This window comes from Hydra vulgaris, chromosome 11, assembly GCF_038396675.1.
Source record: "Hydra vulgaris chromosome 11, alternate assembly HydraT2T_AEP".
NCBI lineage: Eukaryota > Metazoa > Cnidaria > Hydrozoa > Anthoathecata > Hydridae > Hydra > Hydra vulgaris.
The window spans coordinates 29,531,132-29,554,619 of record NC_088930.1 but is presented as its reverse complement, the minus strand read 5'-3'; the positions used below and the strand labels follow the sequence as shown (position 1 = coordinate 29,554,619).

At 28.1% G+C, this 23,488-nt stretch overlaps 1 protein-coding gene across 2 annotated transcripts in view; it reads left to right on the top strand.

The window, feature by feature from the left end:
• Positions 1–23,488, top strand: part of LOC100213479 (NADH-ubiquinone oxidoreductase 75 kDa subunit, mitochondrial) — a 114,705-nt gene that overhangs the window by 84,422 nt on the left and 6,795 nt on the right. For both annotated transcript variants that reach the window (XM_065810708.1, XM_065810707.1), the window contains exons 12-15: positions 3,087–3,149; positions 3,316–3,465; positions 11,031–11,120; positions 16,072–16,129. In XM_065810708.1, coding sequence (XP_065666780.1) covers positions 3,087–3,149; positions 3,316–3,465; positions 11,031–11,120; positions 16,072–16,129 — 361 coding nt within the window. The remainder of the gene's footprint in view (positions 1–3,086; positions 3,150–3,315; positions 3,466–11,030; positions 11,121–16,071; positions 16,130–23,488) is intronic.

The window sequence follows — 23,488 nt, the reverse complement described above, 5'->3', positions numbered from 1 at the left end:
CCTACTAACTGAGAGAGTTGGGCTTGGGCACCATTTACTTCACCAGACATACTGCTAGCAAAGTCATAAGACTGAAATGCTAAATTTTCTGTGTTTAGAACATTCTTGTTTAACACTCTAAAAATTTGTTCTGCTGTACCAAGTCCATTTTTATTTACTCCTTCATTTAATTCAAGTAGTCTTTCAACAGCTTTTCCTTCATTGTTAACGTAGCGCACACAACCGCTAACTGATCTTTATGTGAGACATCTGGGGTCTCTCAGCAATAAGTGAAAATAAATTAGCCTCTTCAATTTCTTTTACAATAAACTTTCTAACTTCACTACCCAATATTTCAATCATTTCATTTTGAGAACGAGGACTGAGATAAAAACTTTATAAGAACGCATTTTGATATCGTTCACCCACTGCTTCATTAATGGATTGTGTTTAGTTGAACAATTTGATTGAAATTAGTTAAACAATTTGATTAAAATTACTACTCGATTCATTGTTGTTTCCACGAAACGCCAACCCTTGTCTTGACAGTGTTTGTACAACATCAAACAAAGTTATAATAAATTGTTTGTTAAACTCTTTTTCATGCTCCAGTTTTATCAAATTTTGCCTCGTACATCTGTTCAAGATGATATCAATGTAAATTGAATTCTTCATAAAACTGCAATAATCTCTTAAAAGCTTTGTGGGATAAAAATGTGAAAAAAAAGTGAACCCAATTTTGACTTACCTCGACTTTTCATTTTGTGCCATGTTTTAACACCATCACACACCCAAGCATTATTAAAAAACTCTCTTCCTGCTCCTTTAGGAAATAAAGAACAAATAAAGCAATACACAGAATCTGTATTTAAACTCTAACTTTGGATACTCGCTATACCAAGAAGGATTAAAACATTGTTGTTTTGATTTATCTATTTTACTATTAATTGGATACTTCATTAGTTTTGGCTGGTATGGACCTAATGCTTTAAGGTAATGTCTTTGAGAAAATGTCTTAATTACACCTCTTTTACCTGGATCATGTTCAATAGAATTATTAGATTTGTGGTCTATTATCTCTTTAAAATGCTTAGAAATGTTATTTGAAAAAATACTGGATGTTTATAAAAATAGTTCACACTTTGAATGAATGTTATTAACAATTTGCCGACTTTCTAAAAGGAACACTATAGGATTAGGACTAGAATCTGTTTTCATTTTTTTCAATATTACTTTGCATTCAACTAAACTAGAGATTATGTCTTTAAATTGACCAGCACATGACAATCATGAAAGTTCTTCAGATTCATTAGCAATATTTGCGATGTCAGTTGACTCAGTATCTATCTAAAGGTACCTCATAACTAATGAATCGCATTAAGTAATTATGTAAATTATTCTATGTGACAACAAATAATGCAAATTTAAAAAATTAAAAAATTAATTATAAAATTATAAAATTAACTCACATATTCAACAGATGATTTTAATTCAATGGGAATGTTATTTAAAGACCTATCTACCTGCTCTTCCATAATACATTTTGATACACTGCCACATGACAATTCAGATACCTTAATATAAAAATTAGACACCTTAATATAAAAATTAATATAAAATTTAGATCTTTAAAAATAACAATAAACAACACTTAAAATTAAGGTATATTGTACTATAAATAACACTAAATAAATAAATCTAGGAATATTTTTATAATTATATGAGGCTTTTATGATTAACTCACATATCCAACAGATAGTTTTGAATCATTAGGAATGTTACTTGAGGTTCTCTCTACCTGCTCTTGAGTAATGCATTTTGATGTACTATCACCTGACAAATATACCTTTATAATGATAATAAGCAACGAAAATTAAAATATTTATTCGAAGTGTTTTATTTACAAATAATTGTGACTACTGTACTTACTTTTCTTTTTTGCTGCTTCAAAAGGATTTTCAGGAGCACCAAAGCGTTTTGTTAATATTTTTTTACCATTATGAATTTTTTTTCATGTTTTTTTTATAGTCGTTGTCAAATACTTTGTCACATTCCAGACATTCTAATTTAATTCGCTTATTTAAGTAGAAGTTTTTTTATATTGGTCACTTGACATGTTACTGCGATTAACACTATAAATGACACTATAAAAGGCCTATATTCGAAAAACTAATATTATCAAACAAAAATATTCATAAACACAAGCGTAAAATATCCAGCGAACAAAATATGTCAAGAACCCTGCATTGATTTGTTTGCAATAGGCGGACATCGAAGCATCCTTTTCAAATGCTTCCTAATTTTTATTTAATTAACTTATAAAATAATATTTATTAATGATAACTTTGTTCATTAATTTTTAGAAAATGTTAAATCTTGCTGACTTAAACAAAATTAATTTTCAAAACATCAAATTTGCCGACTGAATTAAACGAAAAATGATTGGGGGGTTAGACACCCCCCTACACCACCACCACCCATCCTCCCTAAGAACGGCCCTGCAATTAAGTATGACAAATATTATAATAAACATTTTTCTATTAGTAAATCCATGCTAGTTAAAGATTGTACTTGCACAGTCAACACTGAAAAAATATCTCAGAGTAACTACATTACTTGTAAACTACCTTGAATATTAGTCTTCATTGTTTACAACAAGTTATAGTGTTCATTGTTTAAAACAAGTCAATGAATTGTAATGGAAATGGAAAAGTTGAGATTAAACCATATTCCAGTGCATAAATAACATAGACACCATTCATACATAGGTGCTACACAATATACACAACATATACACAGGGTGCTACACAACTTACATAACTTATGTGCATAGGGTACTACACTGCCATGATAAAAACTTTTTTCACACAGAAAAAAAATTTTAATTTTTCAATGCAATTTTTGAAAAATTAAAATTTTGAATACAGTTATATAGTAATTATAATTAATTATTAAAGTATTTTCTAGAAAATTTCCAAATTTTATAAGATTTTTTTTATCTTTTGTCTGATTTAATAATAGTAACAATAATTATTACTATTATTAATGTTATTTCTGCAAATGTACTACTATTATTAATGTTACTTCTACAAATATATTTTTTTCAGCATTTAGGAGATGATTTGTCTGTACTTTATGATCTGGCAGCTGGTAAACATAGTTTTTACAAAGTAAGTTTTTTTTTTTTTATATGTATGTATAAAAAAACACAATTTCAACTAAAGAAACTGTTAAAATATTTTTTTTTTATTTCAAATTTATAAAGTTGTTGACTTCTAAAGTTATTAATTTCATTTGTTTAACATTTCTTTATTCAATTTATTTTTTCTTATTTAGGTTTTACAAAGTGCTAAAAAACCAATGATTATTGTAGGGAATGTTAATCATCCAGAACGTAATCTAATGCATTCTCTATGTGTAAAGTTATCAAATGGTTTAAAGTCTAATGTTAATCCTGAATGGAGAGTTCTTAATATTCTTCATAAGGTTGCAAATTAGTATTCTCTTAATACTCTCCATGAGATTGCAAATATTGTTTTTAGTTGTATTTTTGTAGTTTTCATATAATTTTATTTGATTGAATATAGAGAGGAATTAAGCTACTTCAAACTGCAGTATTTGGAAATATTTCTTTTTTTTTTTCTTTTTTTTTTTTTTTTTTTTATTTTTGTTTATTTAGTAATCAAAACTGATTCATATTATAAACATAGTAAATTGTTTAAATAATTAACATATATTATAAAGTTTAAGGTGTTATCTTGAAAAGTAAAACTGCAAAATACAATGGTTGATTTTAAAATCTTTATAATTTTTATTGATTGATTGAAAATAAGTATTTACCAGTGAACTTTTATTTCATTTGTTAAATATCATTATTTTGTAATAAAATGATTTATTTGGAATTTGCTTAACTTTTTCATTTAAATCAACTTACAAGTTATTTATAGAAAAAATGTTAAATATTTATATATTGCATATAACTTTGTTAATATGTCAAGATGTCAAGAAGAATATGGTTATTGGATTCAAGATGTCAAGAAGAGATATGGTTCAAGATATGGTTATTAGATTTAAGAGATTTGCTAGAGATTAGTCTTTGCAAATAGTTTTTATCCTTGGGAGATATTACCTTATCACCATAAGATCAGACCCATGTATGAAAGATTAATAAAGATAAATGAAGTGTCTTGCCTTTTTTGTTAAACTATTAAAAAATCAAAAGTCTTTAGAACTTTTGAGTTAAAATATAAAATTTAGTGAGAATAAAAAGTATAGTGCTAGGCCTTTTTACATTAATTTCTTGCAAAGATAAAAAGACATTTATTTTCCAGAAAGCTATTTTTCAAGAAAGTTGTTTTTGAGAAAAAGACAAAAGAAATGATTGCTATAGATTAAGTAGAATTATTTAATAGAATTGCTATTAGATATAGCAGCTGCACAAGAAGGAGAAAACCATGGAGTAGATAGCCTTGGACATGAATGTCGTGCAATCACACGCTGTAACTGACCACTCTTATAATATTTTTTATTTACAATTCAAAAAAATTTTAAAAATTTTGATAGTTGATCTTTTCTAAAGTTTTTATTTTTCTTAAATTTAATTTTACGCGAAAGCTTTAAATAAAATAAAAAAGTTAGTATAGTGGTTGTTTAAAATAAATGTTTTTTGTGTAAATTAACAAATAATGTTATATTTAAATTTTATTTATTAAAGCATGTTTTTTTTTTAATGATAGATTTAAATATAATAATTTGTTTGAAAATATTTTCCATGTCTTTCTAAAATCTTTTGAAAGTTCATTTTTTAAGTTACTTTAAATTGTAAATAATATAAACTAAATTTTCTGTTGCAATGGAGTTTGCTTTATTTTTTTTTGTTTCCATTTTTACAAAGAATTTTTTTAAAATTTTTTTTAACTTGACTAACTAATCAAAGCATGAAATGATTAGAAATTACTATTTTAAACAGACTACGTTATTTTTTTAAACAATTTTTTTTTTGGCAATGTTTTGGAAAAAATAAATGTTTATGCAATTTAAAAATAATATATAACACTTTTTAGTAATTTAAATAAGATTTATTCGTTCATTAAACAATCATTAGAAGTAATTTGTAAAAGCGTTTTGCATAACTTTAATAAAAAGCTTTTGCAGATGAATTTTTAAGTAATTTATTTTAAACGCAATTAGAAACATAATAAAAAGTAATTTTTGCTTTGAGTTTGAGTTTTTTGAGTTTTATTTTAGTGCTTGTATATTTTCTTTTTCTTAACTTTTCTTTTTTTGTTATAATTTTTTTTTTTAATTTTCTTCCTAGTTTAAGTTTAGCAAGTGTTTCTTTTTTCAGCGCATTTCTAATATGTTTAAATATCATCTAAGCATCTAAACAGTTGTACTCAAGTTGTTAAAAAATAAAATCATTTGCGTCAGCAATAGCGCTCGATCGCACGCTATTGCTGTCCAAGCCTGGGTTGAATGAGACTTGATTTAAATCTAACTAGAAGGATTTTTTGTGATGCTTTCACACCCTCCTCAAAGTTTTTGTGACACTTTCATGCCCCTTAAAGCTTTCATGCCCTCCTGAATCCAAGACGCATAAACTTCACTAAATGGGAAAAGACATAAGACCAAATACCATCCCAAAGAAAATTGCAAAATGAATCCAAGTCAGCTTTTATGTAGTAGTAATCAGTGTGATAATGTGCTGAATGTAGAAGAGGTACTTAGTAAAAGAAGTAGAAGAGGCATTTGGTTAAAGAAGTAGAAGAGGTACTTGGTAAAAGAAGTAGAAGAGGTACTTGGTTAAAGAAGTAGAAGAGGTACTTGGTAAAGGTTTTAGTGAGATCATGAATCATATAAAGGAGAAAAAAGAGAAACCAAGCTTAAGTGAAAGAAAAGGTAGAAAAATACTTCTAGATTCAAGAGTTTTCAAATAGTTTTGCTTTTTCTTTAGGAGAGGTATTAAGGTTAGTTCCATGAATGAGAGTTGGAATGTTAGATTTCATCACACTGAATGAAATTCCTTGTAAACATGTCATAACTTATAACACTAAATCAAAAATATTCATAAAGTGTTCATTTAACTTTTTTGTGAAAAAGCCTGAAATAAAATATGAGATTTAGTGAACTGACAATAATGGCATCAGACTTAGCATCAGACAGCACCTTTTTACATCGATTTCTTGCAATAATAAATAGCTGTTTGTTCTCATTAGAGTCTTTCTTTTAAAAAAGATGAAAAAAATCATTACGGTCAGATATAGCAATTTATTTAGACCAATTTCTTAAAGCATATCTTTAATATGCTTAAAGAAACCAAACCATCTTTTTTATAATGATAGCCTAAGATCTAATACTTTATTTGAAAAAAAAATTGTAGCCATAAGACTTGGGCAACTCCGGGAGTTAATGAATGCACAACCCATGGTAACAGAACAAAAGTTTGGACTGACCATTTTTAAATCAAAAAAGAATCATAAAAATTTTAATTTCATTATTTTCTCTACCTTTTTGAATTCAGCAACCTCAAAAATGGTCAGGTACCAGTTTTTAGCTACATTCTTCCACTAGATCTTAAATTATTCATTAAAAAGTACGACTACAAAATCCATAATGATAGATTTTGTAAAAAAGGTACTTATGATAGGGAACACACTCCCTCCAGCCTTTGCTTAGAAAGCAAATCCCATAAGGACATATAATAGGTTGCACTGGATTACATGTTACCATAGTTGAACTAAAATTGAAAAGTATTTCTCAAAAAAAAAAAAAGCATTAGAAAAAGAAAAAAGCTTTTGGCCTATCCTTCATGCCTTACAGTGTTTTAGGTATATAAAAAGGTTGTTAAAGAAAGTTCTCTTATTCTATAAAGACGACTTAAAAGAAGGAAAATTTGAAATTTCCACTTTTGTGGCATTATAAAATAAGAAAAGATTCAGTTATGTAAATAGTATGAGAACAAATCAATTTTTTTTTTCTAGTGCATACATAGTGTGAACTGACACATAAATTTTTGTCAGGAATATAGATTAATATGTAATAAATATATATTAATAATAACATGGACAGTATTATGAACTTATGAAGAGATTTTGTTTTAATAAATTTTTAATAGGAGTTTTTCATTAATTAAAATTATTTTATTTTTATTTTTTTAAAGCAAATTTTAAATTCAAAACATGTTTTCTTTTTATCTTTAAATTTCTTTAAAAGCAGTTTTTGGAATTAGCATTATTGTGCCTACTAAACATAATACTTGAATTTTGTGCAGGCTTCAGTACATCAACTGAGGGTTTGTAGGGGCTTCAATACCTACAGAGCAATTCCATGACCGTCACAGCGTGACACCTGTCTTTTTTTTTGTCTTAAGCTTTTAATATTTTAATATTAAAATAGATATTAGAAGAATTTGTTTTGCTTTTTAGTTAGCTCATAATAGGTGCTACAAAAAACAAGAAGAAGAATTTGGGTGGATATATTGGCCTCTCATTCATGCAAGAAAATATAAAACGTCACAGCGTGACCAATATTTTCTCATTGTTTTTTAGTTTTTAGATCAACACCGTGATTCAGCTAATATAGATGAATTGAATTATTAACTTGGCATTAAACAAAAAGTTTAGACATTACTCTTACAAGTTTTATAGCTAAATTACATTTTTTTAATTAAATTTTAAACAGGCGCACCTTTAATTAACTAGTGGTAAACGTCACAGCGTGACGTCACAGAGTGACCAGACACATTTGGGTAGTTATAAACCAGGTAAATGGGCTGTTTTTAATAAATTTAAAACTTAGTAGAGAGGTATTAGACAAATATATAATTACATCTTCATAAAAATAGTTCTTACATAGTAATCTTCAGAACACGCCCATACTATATCAGTGTCTAATCGCGTCCATATTATATTGCTGTCATATAAACAATGTTTTAAAGTTTTTTAGTGATTTTATCTGTAGACATAAGTTGTTTGACTAAATACTTGGCACTTGAATAGGATTGCCTTTGTTTTTTCCCATTACTGTTGTTAATTAGGTTCGCTGCAAATATTCCTGGTTTTGCTGGTGCTTATGTAAATAACTCATCAATTTTAAATTTTTTAATTGTATTTATAATATCTTCCATAGAAACAAAATAGACATTGAAATTAGTCTCATTTTTAATAGCTTCATGAAAGGTTATGGCATCAGTTATTATATGTTTTCTCTGGATTATTTTTTGCGTTGCTATTCTTTTAACGGTCCCACCAATAGCATGTATCAATCCTTTCCCATGTGAAGCAGCAAAAAAGTTCCAGAATAATTTTAAATCATGCTGCTCTTCCAACCAGGGTATTGCTGATGCAATAAAACAATATTTAAATTGATTACTTGGCTCGTCTGTCTAAATCTGTAGTATTTTAAAACTTGATTCAATATGGTCAGATAATAAATTATGAACAAATACAAGAATAAATTCTTTTGAATGGCTTAAATCATCTGAAGCTATGACAGATGACGAGAATGAATTTTGGTACTAAAATACAGCAGTAAACACAGTAACTTGCTTCTTGTACCAATGTGCTGACTGCACTTCATCTTGCCACAAAGTTGAAAAACTTTCAGCAAAATTCACTTGAAGGACGGCTGTGTCTGGTTTACTTTGAGGTTGGATCTTATGATCACGATGTCTTTGATTGTTTCTGTTTAATAAAATAATGCCAAAGAAATGAAGGTAAAGGTTTTGAAAAGGTGCTGTAAAGGTCATCAACTCTTCCCTTTTTTTTAATCTTTTTAATATAATCTTTTCCATTACCATCTGCAACTTTTTCCCATTGGTACCATGTAATGCATTTATTCTTGTCAATTTCATTCAAAACATATAGATTATGAAACTTTGCAGCATCTTTGCATGTAGTACACATATTATTATAACAAATATCTTTTTCACTATCACATACAATGCTAAGAGGAAATTCATGTGAATACAATAGAAAATTTGAATCAAACTTGTGCAGGGCTTCAAGGATAAGAATTATATTTTGATGCCGTTGACAACAACAAACGTTTCTTGACATTGAACTAGACAAAAGCACATGTGGTGGGCGTAAACTAGCAAACTTTGATTTTCCAACTGATTCTTCAAATCACCTTTAAAAACAGCATAAGCTTTAATAACATTCACATACAAATGATGTTTTTGCAGTTTTTTCTTGTTCATTTTTGTTAAAAGTTTTTGTACAACTTTTGCCGTCTTTCTGAGTGATTTTGGTAGTGCTGATTCGGCTCTCTTAACAGCTTTTCCAAGAGTGCTTGCAGATTTGTAAGAGGGTGATGTAACAGCTACAGATTTTGATTCTGCTATTTTTTGTCTGCTCTTTCTCTTTCAATGCCTTTCTTTTTCTCGTTGAGCCTCCAATTTAGCAAGTTGTCTTTCTTTTCTCTTTTTTGAATCTTTTTTTCTTTAAATGCTTTTTCGCCAAATTTTTCTAACTGCCTTTTGCGATATTTCCTTTGACGTTCAGCATGAGTAAGAGACATATTAAACCCTTAAAAGATTTAAAAAAAAAAACACAATAGTTATGGAGATGGACGTATTACATCCAAGGCTCAATGGAGTTACAACTATCCTTTACAGAGAGACTCTATGTATCCCAAAACAGAGCCTCAAGGATAACTGAGCAAATGTTGCCTATCCAAAACATACCTATATTTTGTAGTTTTTGTAGAAAACGCAAAGAAAGTTAACTGCACAAAGTAAACTGCACAACAATCTGCCCGAATAAAGTTGATAAAAACTAAATTGTGTTTTCAGTTAAGCAGTTTTGAATATTGTTTTAAATTTTGTTAAAAAATTGTCACACCGTGATGTCACGGCATGACATAGAAAGATTCTAAAAATAACTTTAGCTAATTATTTTTTTAAACATGTTAGTATTTATTTAGATGTACTAAATAGAGTTCTCATTGCGTTGGAATTTTGAAATCCTAAATTTTATTGGTTGTCTTAGAAATAAAACTATTGGTACCCTAATTGTCACAGCGTGACTATAGTGGTAATAACATTTGATTAAAATAAATGATTTTCTAAATTCGTCTGGCAATAAGTATGTTTTTATCATAATTAGCAATGATTAGTGCAGCTAAAAACCTGATTGCAATGAGCAAGACAGTTTTTGAATTTTTTATAGGTTCAATTGAACTTCGGCGATTAAAAATGATTTAAATTATCGCAAAAACGCCTATTTTTACCTTCTGTTTCAGCCCATATAATTTTTTGTGATAGCGGCATACTATAACAAACTATATATTTTCTGAAAGAGGAAAAGTAGAGCTTTCTACTGATATGTAGTATTATGTATATTGGCTTTGTTTAATTTTTTCATTTTTGTGAGACGGTCGTGGAATTGCTCTACATTGATTGAGGGTTTCTGGGGGCTTCAGTGCATACAATGGCTGGGGTTTTGTGGAGGCTTCAGTTTATTCATTAACTGAGGTTTGCATTTTAGCTGATCTTCACATGCACATCATTTATTATAGCAAAAAAAATATTTCATTTTTCGTCTTTGTCTGAAAAAGTGTTTTGATTAAAGTTTCAAAAATCAAAGTCAACACAATATATTTGCACGGTCTCAAGCTAAATCTGTTAATGATTAAAATAAATAAAAGACATTGATAATAATTTATTTGTATTTAAAATTAATAAACCATATTACATATGATAATATCATTATTTATAATAGGTAAATTAATAGTTTCTATTTTGTATAACTACACATAAGAATAGCAATATATTTTCAACATAAAAGTGCAATATCCAATAATAACACTGTATAATTAAGGAGTGTAAATTCTAATACTTTGAATTGTCAGACTGTACAACTAAAATTGTTCCTACAAATGTACTACTATTATTGTTACTTCTACTATTATTAATTATTACTTCTACACATTACTATTAAGTATTACTATTATTAATGTTGCTTCTACAATAATAAGGTTTAAACATTCAAACAATTTCAATGTTGGATTTAAATATTTTATTAATTTTTTTTTTTTTTATTCTTAACAAGGTTGCCAGTCAAGTAGCTGCACTGGATGTTGGATATAAATCTTTTTCAAATAATTTTAATAATATTAAACTTCTGTATTTACTCGGAGCGGTGAGTAAATTTTATTTTTGCTATAACTACATACATATGCATTAATAGGAAAATAAAGTATTGGTGAGGTAGGTAATTTTTATTTATAATTGATTCAATTTGAACAATGTGATGTCATTAATGCATCAGTTGCTTAAGGCAACACATTGATTGCTTGTGGTAAATAACTTCTCGTGGAATAGTTAAAGTTAAAGATCAATTAAGAAAAGTTAAATGTAAAAAAAGAAAATGGCAAAGAAAATCAGAAAAAGATGAGTCAAATGATCACTCGAGTGAAACATGCTCTAATTTAATTTAAACTTTTCAGACTCTTATTAACAGTTTTTTTAAGAAAGTTAAAGATGTTCTTTATTATAATATGGTGTTCATTGATCTTTTCTTAATACTATATTTTTTTTTTGTTTCATGATGTATTGGAATTAACCTATTGTTTATTTTTATTACTGGAAATAATTTTATCTGCATACAGATATGTCAACATTGTTCAACGCCCTTTATTTGATGGGTTTTTTTTTCACAATGATCACAATGACTTAGTGCACAAAAAGTTTTTCTTAAAAAAGAAGAGTTTTTTATATTCTGTTGGTCTGAAATTCTTCTAATCAATAGCATCTTTTGAAAAATATAAACTGGCTTTATAAATAATGGAGATAACTTTTTTTCTTTAAAAGTATTCAGAATAAAATCGGTAATTGGCTATGGCCAGTGTCATTGGTTGTATGAAAATGTTTTGCAATGAGTTCATTAAATTAAAAATAAAACAAAAAAACATTTTATGTTTAATCAAGTGTAAAATTTTGAGAATAAAACTTCTAAGAGAAAAATTTTATAGATCCTAATATTAAAAAAGTAAATAGAAAAATTGATAAGAAAGATTTTAATACTTTATTATATTAACACATTGCTTGCAGGTACATTTTTCAGCGGCATTGTGCCAAAGATAATGACAAATTTATTAATAGTAACATCAACTCAGATAAGAAAAATTTGTAAAAATGAAAATAACTGTTGCTCTCAAGAATAATTAAAAATTTCTAAATAAAGAAATAATAAACAATATTTAAATTAAAAATAAACTCTGGTCTATCTATAAATTTTCTATATGGATGGGTACTTAAAAAAATAAAGCAAAAAGAGAAGTGTATAAAAAAAGTTTAAAAAGCAACAATGATAATAAAAATTATATAGCTATGAAAGCAAAATCAGATCCAAAACTGCTTCATAATAATATAAAAAGCAATCAAAAAATTCAAAAATCTGTGTATCATGATATTCTAAAAGCAGATTGCAGATACTTTAAATGGATATTTAATATATAATCAGTATTTATAGAAGATAATGATGACATTTACCAAACTTTGATAAAAAGTGTTTAAATTCACTAAAGTTTATAAACAACCTTAACTGTTTTAACCTTAAATTTTAAGGAACATAAATTTAAAAATGTTTAAAATTATTTGTATTCTTTCCAAAAAATATTGATTGAGTTTGTTAAAATATTTCCTTCTATCCCAGCAATACTCAAGTAGAGTTTGTTAAAATATTTCCTTCTATCCCAGCAATTTCTTTAGTCCATGAATTTAGGCTCCTTATATACTAATGATTTGACTACTAGTAGATATAGATAGCAAGTCAGTTTTATAAACTAATGGCTTGATATTTTATTAATTTTTATATTTATTATATTTTAATATTAATTTTAATATTTATTAATTTTATAACTAAATGACTTAATATATATTAAATGATTTAATATATATTTTTGTTCCAAACAGAAGTTTTAAAACATTTAGAAAAGCATAAACATTTCTAAAGATTTCTTTTATATTTAATCTTTAATTAATAAACTTCTCTCTTCTCTCTATTTAATTAATAAACACTTAGTCTCTCATCTTGAATTACTTACTTTCTGATCATCAATATGGATTTCGATCTTTTCGCTCTTCACTTAATTTCCTAACAGTAACAACAGATAGGTTTTATCGTGCATTAGATAGATGTGGAGAGGTTAAGGTTATTGCTCTCGACATTTCTTAAGCTTTTGATAAAGTTTGGCATGCTGGTCTTTTCCATAAGCTTTCTTCTTACAGTGTATCAGGTAACATCTTTATGGTTATTGAATCCTTCCTTACCAATCGTAATATAAAAGTTCATTTCCTGTAACTTCAGGGGTTTCTCAAAGTTCTATCCTTGGTCCTATACTTTACTATAACTTACATTAACAATATTCCAGAAATTCTCTCATCTAAGGTGGCATTGTTTGCTGATAATACTACCATTTATTCTTTTTTTGATAAGAAGCCAACACTCTGATTGCTTGGAGGGGGCATTTCAGCTTGAAAAGGATCTCACTTCTGCTACAGCATGGGGCTCTCACTGGTGAACTTTAACTCAGATAAAACTCAATTTTTCAGCTAATCGTTATTGCAATAATCTAGATCTACATATATTTGTGAATGATAATGTACTTAATGAGTCATCTACCCTTCATTAGGGTGTTCCAAACTACTCATGATATTTTTAATTTTTTTTAAATTGCTGATGTAATCCCTCCTAAAAGTTTTTTTATGATCCCAATGTAACACCTAATTTTTTTGTTAGTAGGTATATTTTATGATACCTACTAATAAATTTACACATAGAAAATACATTGCCATCAGTTCTCAGTAGTAAAATGTTTTAATTTTGACCTAATTATAATTCTATAGTCTTGTCTATATGTCCAGAAGATTGTCATGATTGCAATTTGAAAAGTTGTGTTTGTGCTTCTGGACAACTCATCTTTTGTTATAGTGGTATTGAAATTCTGTATGAGAGCAACACCACATTCGCACACATTGGCACAGCCATTGACACAGGCCGAATTTTTTATCTGTACAAGCGATCTGATAAGATTGGCTTTTATTCCATTCTTCTACAGGCAAGATAAGGAAACTGTCATCAATTGCGGTAGTTTTGAAGAAACTTCTAGAAATGGTTAATTCCGATATTGAATGAGGAAGTGACTTGACCAAATGTAATCCTCAATCATCTTTGATTTCTGATACAAGCTTTGCTTTCTCTTCACAGAATAGATGTTGAGAAAACAGAGAGAGTATTGCAAACTCTTAACTTAAGTACCAAGAATGCCGGACCATCATCTTCAGACCTGCTGTCTGCAAATCAAGGTCATCATAATCATGGAGCCTTTGGATCAGAAGAATGTCATTGACAGCAACCATTCGACATGACTGAAGATATACTTTGACTATAAATCTTTTGAATCATTGTATGTCTCTATCTTGAGCTGTTAGCTTTATTACAGATTCGTTGCCATCAAAGAGCAATTTGATCTTCATTGTGTAGATTGTCTTTGCCATCCAACCTGCTCTTTGAAAGGCACCAGGTTTTCGAATTCGAGCGGCTGCTACAGTAGAATTGTTCAAACCAATCATGGAAGCCACAAGTTGAAAAATTATTTGTAGCCATCTTGATGATGGCCGAGTTGAAGTTACTCAGCAATGAATTCCTTTAATTTGTCACTGGCAAATATCAGCAGTGTTGGTCGCTGCTTTAGTTGACAGTGAAGTAGTTTGGACCAGTTTTCTTTAATTTTTTTAAATATCAAAATCTCAGGTCCAGTGGATGGATTAAGGCACACTCCATATGCATATCTGACAGCTGGAACATGTGATGGCAACAAGCCAACCATAGCAAGTTTTGACCAATGGCTGACTCCAAAAGTGTGCAGGCCCCATTAAGTTGACCTGTATTTGAGGTCATTGTATCAAAGCACATTCCAATTACTAGTGAATCTGTCTGCCACAACTTCAAAAGTTCCAAAACTGCGTCCATTGCTGCTTTTCCTGACCCAGAAAACAACTTTGGCACGTCCATAATTTTGATGCTTCCGTCTACAAGAGAAGATATCAAAACTGGTAAACTATCCACTTGTTCTGTGTCTATTCTAGTGACATCAGGCAGAAGCTTGCCATTGCAGTGCACAACAGATTTGCACTAAATATTAGGACCCCTAAATATTATTTAAATGATCTAAAAAAAATAAAGTGTTATTATGGGACCATAAAGAAACTTTTAGGAGGGGCTACATTAGCAATTTGAAAAAAAAAATTTTGGGACACCCTACCCTTTATTTTCTAGGATTAACTCTTACTTCTGATCTTTCTTGAAAACCATATTTCAAACCGATTGCAAAATTAGCATCTGCTAAGGTTGCATCACTTTATTGTGCTTGCCACCTTCTTATTCCCGATTCTATTCTTTATCTCTATAAATCTCAAATCCATCCTTGTATGGAATACTGTTGCCATATCTGGGGCGGATCTTCCAATGATGCCCTTTCTCTTTTAGACAAGGTGCAAAAATGCGTTTCAAACATAGTTAGACCTGTTCTATTTCAAATGCACAGGTCTAACTATGTTCAAACATAGTTAGACCTGTGCATTTGACTTCAATTTCACATTGTTGTGATGTTATTTCTCTTTCCCTTTTCTATAAATACTATAATGGGCGCTGCTCTAAAGAGCTAGCGTCTCTTGTGCCATCTACTAAAATTCATTCTTGTGTTACTCATCATTCAATTAAGTTTCATCTTTTTACTGTGACTGTTCATAAGTGCTCCGAAAATTTTTATTTATCTAGTTTTTTTCCTCGAATATCAGCTCTTTGGAATTTTCTCCCTTCATCTTGTTTTCCTGATTCATATAACTTGCAATCTTTTTAGTCGTCTTCAATCGTTCTTTTGCTCTATAAACTTTATCTTTTCTCTTCCAGTAACTTTTAACTCTAATAGTGGTTGCAGCCTTGTTGGAAGTGAAAATGTTGAAAGGAAAAAGAAAATCTTGTACTTTTATTGTTTTTGTAAATAAGAATTAACTAACTAACATTTTTTATATTTTAAAAGAAATTTGTTTACTAAATAAATAATCTACTTTTGTCTAATTGTATACAGGATAGTGGAGAAATATGCAGAGAAAAATTACCCAAATCTTGTCTTGTAGTATATCAAGGTAAGTAAAAAAACTTGTTTAACAAAGTTTGTATTATGAAGTTTAGGGTAGGAAGAGAGTTAAAAAAAAAAAATGAATGAAAAAAAAAAGTATAGTCTCCGTGGAGACTAGTGGAGGTGACGACTTTAGTGGAGGTGAGTTTTGTAAAATAAAAAGCAATATTGAGGGGGTTTGCAAGTCTCTTAAGAAGTTTTTAAATGTTTGAAAATGACTATTAAACAGTTATTAAAGGGGTTTGCAATTCTTAAAAGGGTTTGCTAACCTCTAAAAGGGTTTGCAAGCCTCTAAGAAAATTTTTAAATGTTTAAGAATGGCTTTTACAATAAAACTTTTTTGAAAACTTTTCAACATTCAACTATTAAAACAAATTTAGCAGTAGTTATTAAAAACCTTAAAATGATAGAAAATGCTTATTTCTGTTATTTATTTATTTTATTTATTTATTTCTTAATTTTCAAATCAGAATTATTAGAATAACTACTGGATAATGCTAAATAATACTGAATAATAAATCTATTTACCATTAAGTTGGAATTTTTATTGATTCTTTACATGGTTGATTAATTTTTTTTGACTTAATTATCTTTTATGTTAATCTTAAATTTTCTTTAAAACAACACAGTTGTTTCAAAAGATAAGGTTATTAAATTTTATTTTAAAATACCAGGTTTTATAACTTTTATAAAAAAAACTTATAAAAAAATAAGAAATAATTTAACTGCTACTTTGTGCTTTAGTTTTAGATTATTCAAAACTTTCAATTATCTAAATTAACTAAGTATTAATAATTCACCTGCTAAAAAGCTTTTATAATATATTTTCAATAAAAATATGCTGTTAGGTATAATCTAATAGAATGGTCGGTTAGCTTGAAACAAATAAATTTATTTTTGTAATTTTTTAAAATGTTTCCTTGTTTATTGTTTTATATTTTTGCTGGATTTGCATGAGCATGAATTTTACATTTAGTTTAAATTATTGAGATCAGTTAAACTACTCTAAAATTACAATTAACAAAAAAAGATATACATAGAATGTATGCAAAATTTTGATCATGTTAAAGATGAAAAAGGTTACGGCAAAGGAATGGCATGCAAATGCACCCTATTCTTTTCCTTTTGACAATTTGACCACAGCTGTTTAGATATTTTGACAATTTAAACGTAAATTAAATTTAGGAAAGGTGCTAAAAAACGCTTAACTAAACAAAAAAGATAATTTGAAAAAATTTAAAAAATTGAAAATTAAACTACAATAGAACTCAAAAAACTAAAACTCAAAGTGAAAATTATTTTAAATAATCTTTGTTTGAACTCATTCTTATTTAGATAATAATTTCTTTTAATAGATAGTATGTGGTTGGGATGTAGATATAGATTTGTATATTATGTATATGTGGTTATCATGTGTGATTGATTTTTTATTTTAGGATTCATATAAATATAAGAGCGATTCTTTTTAACTAGCGTTGTTGATTTGTTATGGTCTCATAATTTTGAGACCATAACAAATCAACAACTTGCCGTTGTTGTTTTGTTATGGTCTCAAAATTATGTTTAGTTCTGACCGTAAAGAAAACTTTACTTTTTGGAAATTTCGATTTAGATATGGTCTCAAAGTTACTTTTAATTCAGACCGTAGAGAAAACTTTATTTCTAAACAATATTTTTTCCTGCTTCGTACATCGTTTTTATATCACGACTTATATCATTGTTACATCACACACACTCACACACACACAAAATTTTAACCACTCATTTAACTAAAATTATTATTATTCATATAATTTCTTATATCCTTCACTACATGTTTACATTTATGCGGATGACATTTTAAATGGTTTTTGTGGGATTTTTTTTTTTTCGCTACCATAGATTATTTAATTATTGTAATGATTTTGGGTTATGCGGGTTGCTCATTTTCTTACATTTTTGATCATACTTCGAATGAAGTATCCATGAAAGCGTTAGAGTTTATTGAAGACTATTATTGTTTTGTTGACTCTTAAAAATATTTAATGAGATATACTGCTTTCTGATTGTCTTGGGTTTATTTATGCTAAAAGTACTGATTTGGTTTTATGTCTTAAATTAAATTTATTAGTATTTATGTGTATCTATTAGAATTTTAATTTATTGTGTTTTCATGTTTTCTTTTGGTGGTAAGTGATTTTTTAGTTATTTTTATTTTTGTTTGTTTAGTAGATCTACACTTTTTATATCATACACTGCGACCATTTTCTATAGATGCATGTAGAATTTAGCGGATTTACAGTGTTACAGTGGTAATAAAATTGTTCTAACGGTACTTTTGAATAAGTGTATGTAAGAAAACAATGATCCATTATGCATCTGATTATTAATTGTCTTGATTGTATTAAAATAATTAAATTTTTAATATTCACGTGGCAATTTTCTATAGACGCACTAAAGTTTTGACGAGTTTTGAGCAATTTTCTATAGATGCACTAAAGTTTTGACGAGTTTTATCGCAAATTTCTTATATTCTGTCGTATTTTTTATTTTGTGAGTCGAAATTAAGTTGAACTTAACCAAATGCCGAAAGGAAAGGTCCTTACCGATATTGAAAAAGGTCAAATATTGGCTTATCAACGAGAAAAAGTTCCAAATCGAGAAATTGCTAGAAGATTAAAGAGATCAGATCACGTTATCCGTAGTTTCTTGAAAAATCCAACAGATTATGCAACAATCAAGAGGAAACCAAAGAAATCTAAGGTTTCAGACCGTGAAAAATCAGAATTGTTCGACTTGCATTAAATTCATCAAAAATTTTGAAAACAATTAAGTCAGATTTGGGTTTAAATGTTTGCAAGGAGACGATTAGAAAAGTTCTTAAAGACATCCCGCACATTGTACGATCAAAAATGAATAAAGCACCAAATTTGAAGCTCTTTCACAAACAGAAATGGGCGGAATTCGCCCTTGAAAACATGGCACGCGATTGGGAACAAGTAAGAAATTTTAGATTAAATTCTCATGAATACGTAAGATGTCTAAATAGCTGAATATTTTGTTTTCAATGCCAGGTGTTTTTTTCGGACGAGAAAAAGGAAAAAAGATTTGAGGAAAGAACCCCAATATTTTTCGACAAGGAATTTCGGTGGTGGATCTTTGATGGTTTGGCTTGGATTTTGTGCAACAGGAAAGTTAAATTTAGCATTTACATCTTGCAAAATGTAAACTTCTGAATACATTGATGTGCTAAAATTATGTTTGATTCCATTTAAAAACAAATATCGACGCAAAAAGTTTGTTTTTCAACAAGACAATGCCAGCATTCACACTAGTAACGAGACTAAAGCTTGGTTTGAAGCTTGGTTTGAAGCTAAAAAAATTGAGCAAATGTGGTGGCCTGCTCGTAGTCCAGATTTGAATCCTGTTGAAAACATCTGGGGAATCAGAATGCTGGGAGGTATCAGAATGCTGGGAGGATATGGAGCCAAAAGTGCTGGAAAACTTGGTGGAAAGTATGTTAAAACGAATTTATCAAGTAATTGAGCGCAAAGGAGGTCCAATCGAGTACTAAAAATGTGATAAAATTATTTTTTTGGATAGTTTTGTTAAAAAATGTGAACTGCATCTATAGAAAATAGTCAGCTATCTTTTGAACTTAATTTATTTATGATTGACCTCTTTTCAAATTTGATATTATTTTTTGATAATTTTCATTGTTTTTTGATACTTTATTTATAATTTATTGAAATACATTATAAAAATAAAGTTAAGTACGTTTTTAAGACATAATCCACATGCGTCTATAGAAAATGGTCGCAGTGTATCATCAAAAAAATATTGGTGCTTTACAAATTTGGGGATGGTTGGGTTAATATAAGTCGCAGGGTAAAGCATAAGTGGTGATGATAATGGCATTTGTCTGATGGGATAAACTAGTTATTAGTGCTGATCCTCATTGAAATGCCAGTAATTTCTTTATAAAAATAAAAGTAATAATAAATGTGACTCTAAGGAGATTTTTATTACTTAATCACTACACAAGTTATGTTTACACATCAGTGTTAATGTTTTTTATTTCGATTCTGAGGCCTTACATTGTTGTATGCATATTTTTATTTTTATAATCAATTTTTTATTTTATTAGTTTTTGTTTGGTGATGTATTTTTTGTATATCTTTGTTCATATTAGTGTTTATAAAACAATTTATTGTTTATTGTTTATTGTCAGTACTGTTTAGGTGCATTTTCTGTCTTATTAATTTTTAAATATTCCTCTGTTAATCTCTATTTTTGTCTTGACAACTGTCAAAATATGCTTGTTCGAAAAATAATTCTCCTTTATTCTAATGTACTTCATTTCTTCCCTCAGGCGTTCACTGCTTGTGTGTAACCATTCTGCGAATTTATATGCCAAAGTTTTTAAATAAATATTATGTTTTTAGTTACATTTAAAATAAATAACTACCAAAATGCTTTTAGATCTAGTAACAAATTGTTTTTAATGATTCTTTAATAATAAAATAAACAAATTTTATTTTAATTATCAGGCGCTATTCCTAATTAAAACACATTTTCAATTTCCAATCCAGTGTCTTAATGTGGATGCTTCAAATCTAAATCCATTTTTTTGTGTGCATTTTTTATATGACAGAAGAGCCTGTTTGTAGAAAATCCATTGTACATTATTTTTACACCGCCCTTTTTGCAAGTAGCAGATTTGCCAGATTTTTTTTTTACAAAAATATTGCCATGCTTTCGATCCACTTACTATTGACATGATTATTATGAATCTTAAAATAACTGAAATATTAATAAATTAGATACAACACATTACCAACATAAAAATTTTTAAAAATTTTAGAATAGTATATATAAAATATTTAATTTTTAATAATACAATACAAAATGTTTAATTTGAAATTATAAAAGCAAACAAAGCACGCGACTTTCGTTGTTTAAAATCAAGAAATGTTTTTTTACTCTTATTTTATAATAACAATAAAAAAGGTGACAGCATTTTCTTGAATTTTGAAAAAGTAGTTAAAAATAGTTGTTAAAAAACTTTGTGTATTTAAGATGAAATATATATCCTGGGGAATATTAGCCATATCCCAGGGTATCTCTCTGTCACTTTCACTTTGTTTTCCCAGGATTCTGGGATCCTGTTTGAGAAACACTAGTTTACCCCGTGCAATCATTCTAGTGTGAACATTAAATTAGATCACTTAAAACAGAATGATGCAATAAAGATTTAAAGTGATTGGCAAATTCTTAATTATTTACTTAATGATAAGGCAATTTTTCTTTATTTATTTATGTTATTTAATTATATGTATTAATTATATATGTGTGTCTATTTATATTTACAATTTGTATTATTTGCCGAGAAGATGATGATCATAAGGATGTGTGGTGTGACTCTAACAAGACATGAAAAAAAAGTTAAACAATAAATAGGAATAGTAAGTGTATCAAACAAGGTTTGTCAGAGAAAATTAAGATGGTTTAGGTGTGTTGAGGATGCAAAAAGGAGAAAAAGGTAGAGGTAGAAGTACCAAAACGAGTGCATTACGTATGAACAAGCTTTAGTCAAGGAAAGAAGATGCTCATGTTTTTTTGTTATAGAGAAACAGCATAAATTGGGAGGTTAAAATGATGATGATGATGATGATGATGATGATGATGATGATGATGATGATGATGATGATGATGATGATGATGATGATGATGATGATGATGATGATGATGACGACAATGATGATGATGATGATATTATAATATTTTAAGATGTATCAATGTTTATGCAGCCCTTTTTATCAAACCTGGTCCCAGCCTAGGTTACTTACTAGCTGCAGAGCACACAAAATTAGTTTGCGTTGATTGTTTATCTACAAACTGCTTGTTAAAATTGCGTCTTCATCCAATATGCCTGATGCTAATTGTTCTAGGAATGTATGCAGTGCTTTTAGGAGGCATTATATTTAAAAAAATAAAATTAATAATAAACATCAATAATATTCAAAACACATTGTCTTAATCTATGTTAAGTCTTAATCTATGTAATCACTGTCTTAATTTATGTAAATATAAAATAATATATTGATATCCCAATAGTCTTATTTAAATAATAAAATTGTGTTTGCATCGCAGAATTTTAATGAAATTTCATATCGCTTTTAAACAGTCTGCTTTATAGGTCTAATTTACTTCCATTTCAAGCAACATGCTGTGTTAAACATTTAGATAAACAAAAAAAATTCTTTACAAATTATCTAAGTGATTGCCTTGCCCCTGATATAAATAGACATCTATTATCCTATTTTATAAAACCTCTAACTGTAAGTCCTGTATAATTATATATTTAATTTTTTATATTTAATTATGTATTGTAGATTTTTTATATATATATTGTTTTAATTAAATGAATAAATCAACCCCTACAAGTACAACCCTCACCCACAATTCACCTTAAAGCTTATTCTGCATTTCCATACATTGTGCGCTCAGTTTCTGGCTACCAACAGTTTTCATGTGTTTTTCATGAATATTAGGAAAATCACAAGAGTAGAACTGAGTGACTAGACAATCTATTTCTTATGATATAATTTTGGTAATTTAAATTTTTGTTAAATTAATTTCTATTGTTAAATTGCTTTTAATTATTGTTTATTTTAAACAATAATTAGAAGTTATTTTATTTAAAACTGTTTGCATAATATAAAAACTTAAGTAAAGGTTCTTAAATGTTTAAATTGTCAAAACATTTAATTATTTCAAGATCAAGTTGTCAAAAAAAAATTATGTGTGTTCTGTCTGAGGATAATCAGCTAAAGTTCATTAATAAGTTTACTTTTATGGATATTTGTAAAAGGTTACAGATCAAACTAAAAGATCAATTGCAGATCAAACTAAAAGACTAATTGTAGATAATACAAATCTCCGAGTTTTACTTTATTAAAAATAAGAAATTTTCATTAATTGATGGAAAGTAAGAAAGTTTAAAGTTGCAAACTTTGAATATCTCATCAAGGTGGTTTTATTTTAATATTTTATATTTTTACCTTCTATGACATTTGATCTAAAATGTTGAAAACCAAAAAACTTTGGACAATTTTTAATCCCTCACAAGACATCAGAAAGCTGAGTAAAAGGTTGCTAAGTATTGCAGAATATTTTTTGGCCGCTAAATTTTTTTTTTATCAGTGGGTTTTATAAAATATCCTTATTAAATACTGAAAAAGATTTATTTTTTGCAGTGTTAAAGCCTTCAAATTTTTTCCAATGCTCTGGTGGAATGTTAAGATATTCCTGGGTCCTGTATAATTTTTAAACAGATGGAAAAGCATCCAAGTATGTTTGACAATAAAAAGGGTTTTTCTTCGTC